This window comes from Pongo abelii, chromosome 18, assembly GCF_028885655.2.
Source record: "Pongo abelii isolate AG06213 chromosome 18, NHGRI_mPonAbe1-v2.0_pri, whole genome shotgun sequence".
Taxonomy (NCBI): Eukaryota; Metazoa; Chordata; class Mammalia; order Primates; family Hominidae; genus Pongo; species Pongo abelii.
In genome coordinates, this window is record NC_072003.2 from 71,703,977 (window position 1) to 71,715,227 (window position 11,251).

Consider the following 11,251-nt stretch of genomic DNA (forward strand, 5'->3'; position numbering starts at 1 on the left):
GGTCTTGTAGTAGCCGATATGACCCATCCGACTTTTCTACAGGCAATATTGGAGTGTTGTAAGAGGACATACAGGGTTCAAGAAGTCCTTCCTGAAGGAGACCTTCGATTATAAGTTATAAACCTATTCTGCCTTTCAAGGGAATAGGGTACTGTTTTCTCTTTACAACTTCCCCAGGATTTCTTAATTTTACATGGATTGGAGAAACTTGTAATTTTCCCCAATTTCCTTCCTATGACCAAACATCAGAGTGGATTTGGTTCTCCTCTAGGGTGGTAAGTAAGTTTAAGGAAGCAGAGAATTTTCCTTGATTAACATATAGACCTATACCTAATTTTGTCATTAAGTCCCTCCCGAACAGGTTTGTCCCTGCTTGTGGAATTAACAGGAATTTGATGCTAGTTAATTAGTCCTGATACTTGACTTTGCAGAAGCCCACAGGCTGAGGCCAGGAGGTGGTGCTAGGGAGGAAGGCAGAGAAGATGAGTGATCAAGGGAATGCCAGAACTTTTCTCTTACTGTTGTTTTACCAGAAGCCACTTAATACAATCAGACAATTCTTTAAGAAAACTGCAGAGTGCCTTGTTCTTCCAAGAAACTTGGTGCTGAAGAGAACTACCAGAGGAAAATGTGTAAGTGACTGTGTTCTAAGAGGCATTTTTTTAAAGAGTTTGACTGGTATTTGCCAGTTTCTGGCTATTATCTCTTTCACAGGTTCTAGAATATAGGTCTTATTGGCCTACTAGCGCTAACCTGTTGAAGTTTATTGATGAATCTGCAGGGTGCCTTTGAGGAGAGCTTCACAGATGTGGCCAGACCCTGGTGAGAGAGAGTGACATCAATGTCGCTTTACACCCTGCAAAGGAGGGGCCATATTTTGGCATGAGAAGAAGGCGCATTGGTGTTTGGTGGTATTGAAGGCTTATAGCAAGAAAAAGTTCCGGTAGAAGAGTTTCTTTTTATCAGAGCTCCAGAAGCTTTCTTCTGGGAGACCCTTATTAGCATGACCTGCCATCAGGAGAGGAGGCTCAGACAGCTTGCTTTTGATTCCTGGTGAAGGGTGGGTTTGTTCCAAGTAGGAAAAGCAGCTTCTACTAATGCAGGGACTCTACCTCCCCACTCTTTACAGAGTCCCAGAAGCTTATTGCTGATAGGGACGTTACCCTGGCTCAAGTCCTTCATGGAAGAGACCAGGAACTAATGGCCAGGAAGCCTAAATTACTTAGCAAATGTTTAGGCCAAGCTGTGATTTGGACTCAGCAAGTCCAGAGATCCTGCCTTTACATCATCATCTTTTGTTTTCTGGAGTGCTGGTAGGTTAGATCCCAAACTCTGAAGTACTGTCTGTGTTAAAACACTTTTTCCCCATCCCACTTTGACCTAACCTCTTCCTCACCAGGCCAATGCCCTTTCTCCTAATTCACTTTGAAGAGGCAACAGCATGCAGTGAAAACAGCTCTGAGTTTGTATCAACCAGGCCTGGATTCAAAGTTCAGCTTCACTGTTTCATAGCTATGTAACCTTAAGCAACTCACTTAACATCTCTGAGTCTGTTTCCTTGCCTGTAAAACAAGGACAACAGTTACCTTTCTCAGACCTAGCATTCAATAGGCACTCAATCAGTGAGCATGATTCCCTAAGGTGGAAGAGTTTGTATCACCTTCGGGATTTCCAGTGGGTTTGGGGTGTTTTCTGCCATACTCCCAGTAGACTCTATACCTTCTGACCACCCTGGACCGTAAAGGAGCAAATAAAAAAGACTCAAGACTGAACACAACACAGAAATGAGTCAAAAGAAAGCTCTTTATTGATTGACTCCGTAATGCAGGGCTGGCACCCATCAGCTTCAAACCACATCTTATCCCATCCACTCCTGTCCACTCCCGTCCACTTTGCCCTCTTCCAGGCTGAAATCTTGCTTTCAGGCAAGGGCTTCCGTCCAGCCTTGCATTAGTTCTCAGCTATGGTCTTCTGAACCCAGTCCTGGATGGAAGTCACCTTCACATACACACCGTACTCAGCCACAGCACAGCTCTTATCAAAGCTTAGGATCCCAGCCGCGTACCAGGTGTCTTCCTCCAGGTCGTGAACGGCAAAGGCACTGCCCGCATCGCCATAGCAGGTGTCTTCCTGGTACTTAGACATGCCGGCACAGAAGGTGTGTTCATTCAGTATGGGCTGCACCCCTACAGGCCTCTTCGGTGCCTTCCTTTCGGGGACTGTGCTGCCTTCATAGTGCCTTACGCATTGGTCTTGGTCAGCCACAGGCAGCATGACATACTTCAGATGGTCAGTAAGTTTAAAGTTGTCATTTTGTCCCCAGCCAGACACGTAACCCACACGCCCTACTTCTGCATAATCCTTTGAAGGTAGGCAGATGGGCATCACTCTCTCATTAACAGACACTTTCTGTTTGAGTTTGATGAGCCCAATATCTACCTGGGAGTAGTTAGGGTGTAGAACCACCTTCTCAATCTCTACAAGCTGCTTTTCCCCCACATAGAGTGTTAAAGTAGGAGCAATGTCTTTCGCTATGGCATTTTCTGAATGGCTCAGGAGGAGATTTTTAGCCGTGGTCAACAGCCATTGTTCATTGATCAGCGTGGCCCCTGTGGTGAGATTATGGCGGGAGACCATCTTAGCCTGCCAGGGAAAGCTGCCTTTGGCATCCAGGTGTCCACCCAGGATCCGCTGCACCGGGTTTGCCGGATTCTTGGGCTTCCCACATACTGTCAAGGAGAGCAAGACACTCGTGAGTGGAAATGTGCAAGAGCCTTTCCATCTGAGAAAGGGGTGAAAGCATGGGCGGCTGTCACTGCTGCATAAACTAGAAAGATTTAAATGCTTTGCCCTTCCCACCTGCTCATCTCATTTCCAATAGTTGCAGTTTTAAAATAATTCTGTTTTTTTAATTGTTTACATTACAAAAAGCTCTATTTCCCACTTTTCTAACAAAGGAAATGAAAATACTGAGATTTTTTAATGCTGACTGGTGAACTATGTTATATTTAAACAATTATCCCAACAAAGGAATTTCCACAATTCCCTGAAATTCACTGAAAGGGCTAGGAGCCAGCTGTGGTGTGTCACACCTGTAATCCCAGCACTTTGGGAGGCCGAGGCAGTTGGATCACCTGAGGTCATGAGTTCAAGACCAGCCTGGCCAACATGGTGAAACCCCGTCTCAACTAAAAATACAAAAAAATTAGCTGGGCGTGGTGATGGTCACCTATAATCCCAGCTACATTGTGAGGCTGAGGCAGGAAAATTGCTTAAACCCAGGAGGCAGAGGTTGCAGTGAGCTGAGATCGCGCCACTGCACTCCCGCCTGGGCGACAAGAACGAACCTGTATCTCAAAAAAAAAAGGGGGGTGGTGGCTAGGAGCTGCAATAATTCATTCTCTCTGAAGAAAGGTGAAACTAGAGCAGTACTGGCTGGAGCTCAGATTTTCTAGATGGTGCAGCTAATACGACACACGTTGGCAGTTCCGCGCCAGTAAGAGCAGAAGAGGCTGGGCCTTTGCCTCTGGTTCCGAGAAAGGAGAGAGCAACAGTTCCTCCTAATAACGAGAAGCAGGAGTCCCAGCCCATGTCCAGCCTCCTGCTAGGCTTCCATGGATTAAGATTTTATGGCATCCCTTGACTTGTTCTCCCTGGAGCTTGCTTCTCCTTAGACCCAGGGCTCTCTAGCAGGCTGTCTGTATGCACAGGCTCTCCTGATCTGTGGGCAGTGTAGACAGTGGATTCAGCCAGTGCCCTTCAGGCCCCAATGAACGAGACCCTTGGTGACCCTTAGGGAGTCATCACCTAACTGCTTAAGTCTCTCCCTGGCCAGCTGCGGTTTTCCCACATCCCTCCTCTTGGCTCTTGTGTGCTCAGAGGAAGCCACACTGGAAGGCTGTGCCTCTAGGACATTCCCCACTGGACGCCTGCCTGTGCTCTTAAGTGCTCAGCACCCACCTGCTTCACATTCAGGAAGTTTATCTCCAACAGCCTTATTTATCCACTGCTTCTCATTGTTTAAGGTGTACACTCCTGAAACAAAAGGCAAGAAATGAGCCAAAGGAGAAGTCAAGTCTGGACCCAGAGCAGAGTGAGAAGGCATTTAAGGAGAAGAATTAAGAAGAGTAAAGGTGGCAGACAGGAAGGGAAAAAGGAGGGAGAATACGAGAAGGAGGAAGGGAAAGAGTGCTGTGCTAGAAGCCAAGTGCCTGGACACCAGTTAAGCCCAGCAGAACACACTGTGGTCATGGCAGTCACAGCCAGGCAGTACAGGGAGGGCTCAGGGTTCAAATCCTGACTCTGCCTTTTACAGGCTGCCTGAATTTGGGCAAGATACTCAGCGTGTCTGTGCCTCAGTTTCGTTATCAGCAAAGTGGGAATAATAACCTCTATTCAGAGGGATACTATGAGGACTAAGTGAGCAAATAAATATAAAGCACTTAGAGCAGTGCCAGGACAGCAAGACTCGCTAGGTGAGGGTGACATCGTCATCAGCATTCCTTCTTTTCCCACATCTCCTGCTGGAGATGTAAATCCGACTCTGAGATTTACATGAGGTAGGCTGCATGGCATCGCCTCCCCTTAACAAAACAGAAAACTTGAGGCTGACAAAAGTTAGTCTGCCCAAAGGGCCATGGCTACTGGCGACAAAACACTTATTAGAATCTAAATCTCGTGGCTCCAAGAAGAGCAATGAACTTTCTGGCAAATCACCTCAGCACCATCCATCATGGAAATGTCAGAGAAGGGGGTTGTATGTAGGGCATAGAGACAGTTGTCCAGGTCTTACCATCTCCTTCTGTGCGCAGTCTGTAGTAGTTCTTACACTGATAGCGAATTGAGTGTTCCCTGTAGCCATTTGCAATCTCAGGGGGCTTTGGGCAGCTGTCATCTGCAAAGAAAGTTTACTATCGTCATCTGCCAGAGAGTTTACTATTTGGAAATTGTTCCCAGAGACCCTTGAAAAGTCAGATGAGAGGAAGCTGCTCTGCACATCAATCTCCTTCCACCCCAAATAGAAGACAAAGGAAGCACAAGCTCCCCTCATTTCTGGCAGGATCCCCAATGTTCTTTGCGGTCCTGAAAGCCCAGAGGTCAAGATAAGAAGGGGGAAATGGGTGTTCTCAGAGAGAGAGTGCAGACCCGAGAGGGTCAGAGTGGGATGCAGCGGCGCCAGGGATGCACACTCCTGCCCAACTCAAAGACTGACCTGAAATATCCATGACATAATCGCCTGAGTAAAATGAAAAAAGGTGTCGTCCCCAGAGCAGGAAAGCAATGACACCTCCCAGGGCACTGCAGAGAGAAGAAGGAGTGGAAAGCTGGTCTCCCTGCTTCACAGCACATGCATGCATCGACACACACAGGCATGTACACACACATGCACACACACACACACACACACACACAAACACACACACACACTCCTCCCACTAAGCAGCCAGAAAAGAAAATCAATATATGGAAGTGCTAGGACCAAGAAGTTGCCCCCACCCTCGCCCATATACGCTTTAGCAGCTTCTGAGCATACCAAGCTTCCAGCAAGCTCTGTCCTGCTGGGAATTGTGCAGAAGCTTCAGAGAGGGACAGGAAGGCACATAGGAATGGGGGCCTCAGTTTCTGGTTGCATTCAAGAAAGTACATTGTCAATAATACAGAAGCCCTCCAGGAAAGAGAAACCTCCCTCAGGCACCCCAAAGTTACTGCTAATAAAATGTAGATAACTCAAAGATGGAAAAGCAGGGCTTATTATGCCATTCCCTCTATTTCTTGAAATTTTCCATTATCAAAGTTTCCTTAAATATATAATTTTAAACACTTATATGGTTATTTCTAGTATGTTATGATAATTCACCTTTAGGAAATGGTATCTCAAACTCCAAAATGCAAAAAAATTACCTGGAAGAGAACCGGTGTCTGAAAGCAGGACTGTGGCCATGGGGATTGGCACACAGGTACCACCTGCCAGTTCACCATCCCACTAACAGACGTCGACCATTCAGACACTACTTGCTTCTATTAAAATAGTTTCTAGTCTTGTTATTTCAACATTTCAAAAAGTCTTTATTTTTATAAGCTCTAAGTGCCTTAATTAGATATATCCCAGGTACTACTGTGTATCCCAGGTACTAGTCAATTAATTGTTTCATTCAAATGTGTTACTACTAGTCTTTCTTATTATACATTTTTAAAGAGGAAAATATCTGCCAATAAATATATTCAAAATGCCAGGAAGCCTACCACGGGAGCTGATGACATCCCCTACAAAGTCAAAAACGTAACCTGAAGGAAAAAGACACTCCTGAGAGTAAATCTCATCTCCTGGGAAAGACAGCACTGTCTTCTATGGATGCAGAAAAGGAGAAGATTTAACACACTAAGCCCTTTAGTTCACTATAATTTAGCCCATTTTCCCTGTTTCTTTGTTCTATTTCTGCATCTTTACCAATGTATGCAAAGAAGAATGAAAGAACCAGAGCAAAGGCAGGAGGGAAAGCTGTGGACCCACCTCATCTTGGTTGGTCTTGCCTCTGGAAGAGCAGTGCTGTGGGGCATCTGCTGGTCTTTTTATGGCACCATTATCTCACCTCTCCCCCTTCTCCCTTTCGTAATTCCTGTGTCTTCAAACTTTGGCCCTGATAAGGTCACTATCTTTTCCAGTAACAAAACCACAAATAATACCCCTGTTAAGAGTTGAGCTCTTGAACCTCTTTCCTCAACTGCCACCAAGGTGCTCTGTCCTTCCTAGGAAGCTAAGGCTGCACTGAGGTGATGCCCTCACTTCATCCGGTGACTAGCACTGCATCCAGCAGCACCAGCCCCACACTTGCCCGCACCATGGACTCCGTCTTCGAGCTCGCCTGCATCTACTCGGCCCTCATTCTGCACAACGATGAGGTGACCATCACGGAGGATAAGTTCAATGCCCTCATTAAAGCAGCTGTGTAAATGTTGAACCTTTTTGACCTGGCTTGTTTGCAAAGGCTCTGGCCAACGTCAACATTGGGAGCCTCATCTGCAATGTAGGGACTGGTGCACCTGCTCCAGCAGCGGTGCTGCACCAGCGGAGGTCCTGCCCCCTCCGCTGCTGCTGCTCCAGCAGAGGATAAGAAAGTGGAAGCAAAGAAAGAAGAATCTGAGGAGTCTGATGATGACATGGGCTTTGGTCTTTTTGACTAAACCTGTTTTATAATGTTGCAATAAAAAACTGAACTGTTAAAAAAGAAAACAAACAGTTGAGCTCTTGCTTTACACTTGATTTTCCCGTGGTGTTCTTTTATAAACCCAAGGAAACCTGGCAAATTCATGACCCACGAACCTGCCAAAGTATTTCCTGAAATCAGCAACTAGGCAGGACAGGGCAACGGCAGGAACCATCAATCTGTCTCTTTATCTTGGAGGATTTTCACACTGCAGAAGGCCTCATTTTCATTTGTTTCAAACCCATCGTAGACATTTCTGCAGCCTAGCTTAGATGGGGCTCTAAAGAAAGCTCTTCCTTTTCACAGTAATTTTCTCCACCTTGTGTGTGGCCGTCTCCCTATTGCTTAAAAGCTCTCCAGCCTGAAATCAGTAAATGTGTTTATTGTGTCTTCTCTGATTGCTCTTTGCAAGAAATCACACAACTAGTTAAAGCTATAGTGTAGACTGACACAGACCATACTCAATGGCAGTGGTTCTCATGATTTTATAGTCTGGTGATTAGCCTAAATAGGCAGATGAGAAAAATCAACAGATCTCAGTCAAGTGTCTACACCTGCATGTATGCCAGGTACTAGTCAATTGAAATTTATTAGCAACTCAATAAAAGATTGATTTATTCATTAAAAAGGTTAGTGGTTCTTGGCCGGGCATGATGGCTCACACCTGTAATCCCAGCATTTTGGAAGGCTGAGGCAGGCTGATCCTTTGAGGTCAGGGGTTCAAAACCAGCCTGGCCAACATGGTGAAACCCTGTCTCTACTAAAAATACAAAAATTAGCTGGGCATGATGGTGGGCGCCTGTAATCCCAGCTACTCAGGCTGAGGCAGGAGAATCGCTTGAGCCCGGGAGGTGGAGGTTGCAGTGAGCAGAGATTGCACCACTACATTCCAGCCTGGGTGACAGAGCAAGGCTCCATCTCAGAAAAATAAAAATAAAAATAAAACCACAAAGGGTTTTAAAGCTGTTTATTCTACTGGAACACAGTTGATGTAAGTATTAATTTGGTACAACCTTTTAAGAGGGCCAGTTCAACATTATATGTCAAACACTTAAAAGTTTTTAAACTTTTTAACCCAGTAATTATACTTCCAGGACTTTAATATGATGTTGTAGATACATATTTAACAACTGAAAGAAATATATGTTAGCTGGAAAAAAGCACATTACTGAATAATTTGTATGGCATAATTCTCAATGTTGGGAAAAAAGAAATATACATCTGCACATATACACACACACACACATACAATTGGAAGGATAGACACTGAAAAGTGACCTCTGGCCTCATCCGTGGTTTTATTTATTTCTTTAAAATTTTTACAGTAACATACCTGGTGTTTGAGATACTTTTCTAAAAAAACAATTTTTTAATACCTACCACACAAAAGTATAAGTGACTAGAACTTAAAGGCCATGCGTACTGAATGGGCTTTGCACAGTGCCCAGGCAAAAACAACAACAGCAAACGAAGAAACAATGCACACTCCAACACTTGGTGAATTCTACCTGATGATTTGAGAAGTGATAAAAATAGATTTTGTGACTACAATAGCTTTTGAAGCTGAATCTTTTCACATGACAGAGCTTTCATGCTAGTGGCCCACAGCACTGGGTTGAGTCATTTACTAAATGGAAAAAAACGATTGAAAAATTAATGTTGGGCTTTATGTCTGAAGTCCATTGACAAGAAGAAAATAACAAAGCTGTTGTTCATTTTGTTTATCCTGAAAGTCTTCAACAAGTGATTATTCAAAGTTCTTAGAGCAGTTGTTTCTCTTCTATGATCTCCAGATCACACTGAGTTTGTGGGAAGCTTCAAAACCAAACAAGACTTCATAGATTTGATTGAAGTAATCTATCAAGGAGCAATGAGGGGGAAGCTTATTGCCCAAAGTCCTATTGATCCCAAGAATATTCTCAAATATGACCTTCTCTATCAAGACATTTAGTACATTAACTGCTGTCAAAGATGAAGGAAAAGGCACATCTTGGTACGGTACCTTGAATCCAGCTGTGCTGTGTTTCTGGAGTCCTTTGGAAACGTGTCCCAGAGGAGAAGAGGTTAGATTTGCATGTAGAAAACCTGGCCCCTGAGGAAAAGATCCCACTGGTTCTCTCATGACCTGGGATGCCTAACTGTCTACTCCCTGCGAGCCTCAGAGCAGCCAAGTCATTGGTGTTCATTTTCCCCATGGTGATTTTTGTAACTTCTCTTTCTAATGTTTTTCTTTATCCTCTTAATACAGAACCCTCCCAAACATTGGCTAGTACAATTTGATTTCATCATGTTCATTTGATACACAAGTGAACTGGAAAGTCACTTCCCATAGAAGCAAAAGTACTTATTTTCTACCCTAGCTGGATGCATGTGTGCACACTCACACACACACACACACACACACCCCTTTGCCCGTTCCTCCACTCATACGTCCCTCATGCTTTCCCATCTCCAGTCTGTATTACCGTAGTTTCTCTTCAAATAATTAATTGAGCAGACAAGCTTGTTTTATTTTGGAGCCTTTTTGGCTCTGGCTTTTAAACATTGTCCTGTTTGGCTCATTTAATTATCTTTTATGTTATAAAATTTAATATGAAAAGAGAATTTGAACCTTCACCATCCACCACTCTATTCAGGTAAAACAATGAATGAGCCACCTTTAGCAGGAGCAGATTTTTCCCAGAAGCTGCTGCCTCTTCCTGAGGCAGAAAATTGTATTACTAAGGCTCAAAACTAAAAGAGATGTCAGCATTGTTAGAAAGAAATGTCACCTATATGGGATTTGCCTGTTTTAATAACTTTTTGAGGAATTCTTGCTCTTCCAGGGGTGCCTGGCGCAACTGTGGGCAAGTTACAGCTCCTTTCCAAACCTCATGGTGGTTATTGAAACTGACTTATTAGAAGGAGAGGGTAGGCAGAGAGCTGGAGAGCCATGGGCAAGGCAACTTGTGACCTGCTTAGCAGCTGCAGACCTCCTCGCCAACAGAAGCCCAGTCCTGTTCAGAGCAACACTGTCACTGCAAGTCCAGCCCCGTTTGCCAAGGGCTGCATTCCATGCCTTTCCTGCAGGGAGGGGTGCCATGAGTCTTGCTTCTGGCTCATGCAGCAGAGAGGGAAGGCTGCTGGGCACTGCTTGTGTCCCTGCTGATAAAAGGAGGGAGTCACTCCAGGAATAAGACAAAACAAAAGGAGAGGAGGAGCCCACCACCTCCATCCTCTCCCATCCTACACTTCCTGCCTCTGGTTTAATCATGATGCATGGAGCTACAACAGCTATCTTAGGCCCACGAGGTGCCCAGCATCAGGTAAAACGTCGATATGCTAAGAAGAACAAAAAGAGCCTGATCCCTGATGTTATTGAGCTCCTGCGTGAACTCTGGGCCTGCCTCCCTCCAGACTTCTGTGAAAGAATAAAATTTATTTTTGCCTAAGTCACTGTTAGTTGGGTTTTCTGTTCTTCAGCCCAGATCACACAGTATTTGAGATATGGTAAGTGCTCACCCCACCAGCCAAAACTCAGAATGTGCATGCGCAAAATTTTCATGTCTTCTTCCTCCTGAGGGCTTTCTCTCATCTCCTGATTTGTATTTTTGATCCTATCTTAGTTGCTTTCCATTCCACAAGTATTTATTAAGTGCCTGCTGTATGCCCCATGCTATGCTCACAGCTATGTAAGTACAGATGGCTCCTGGACAGGAGAAAATGTCCTTAGAGGAGGCAGTGCCTGTATCTTGAAGGAGAGTAGGAGGTGCTCATACAGGAAGGGGAAGGAAATTTCAGCAGAAGGCCCCCGAGGAAATAAAACCCAGGGGGTGTAGACAGCTGGGCATGTCAGATAACAACACAGAGTTGGGTGTTGCTGAAGCCCACAGGCTGAGGCCAGGAGGTGGTGCTGGAGAGGAAGGCAGAGAAGATGAGTGATCAAGAGAACACCAGAGTTTTTCTCTTACTGTTATTTTACCAGAAGCCCTTAATACAATCAGAGAATTCTTTAAGAAAACTAGGGAGTGGCTTGTTCTTCCTGGAAACTTAGTGCTGTATAGAAC

The 11,251-nt window shown here is 44.8% G+C and overlaps 1 protein-coding gene and 1 pseudogene across 2 annotated transcripts; one reads left to right on the forward strand and one right to left on the reverse strand.

Moving 5' to 3' along the window:
• Positions 1 to 1,785: 1,785 nt before the first annotated feature.
• Positions 1,786 to 6,546, reverse strand: HPP (haptoglobin-primate). Of its 2 annotated transcripts, NM_001204072.1 has the most exon segments (5): positions 1,786 to 2,729; positions 3,961 to 4,035; positions 4,793 to 4,894; positions 5,213 to 5,298; positions 6,512 to 6,546. In NM_001204072.1, coding segments are annotated over 5 exon segments (1,047 nt in total). In that variant the 5' UTR covers positions 6,517 to 6,546; the 3' UTR covers positions 1,786 to 1,950.
• On the forward strand, positions 5,996 to 8,292 carry LOC129050836 (large ribosomal subunit protein P1-like; annotated as a pseudogene).
• The last annotated feature ends 2,959 nt before the right edge of the window (positions 8,293 to 11,251 follow it).

What these genes read in the sequence shown, in the direction of transcription:
- HPP (XM_054533238.2), bottom strand. Translation starts at nt 4,861, where the DNA reads ATGGCTACAGGGAACACTCAATTCGCTATCAGT. An exon ending in ACACTCAATTCGCTATCAGT is followed by an intron (nt 2,713 to 4,828) that starts GTAAGAACTACT and finishes GGGAAGCCCAAG; the next exon opens with AATCCGGCAAACCCGGTGCA.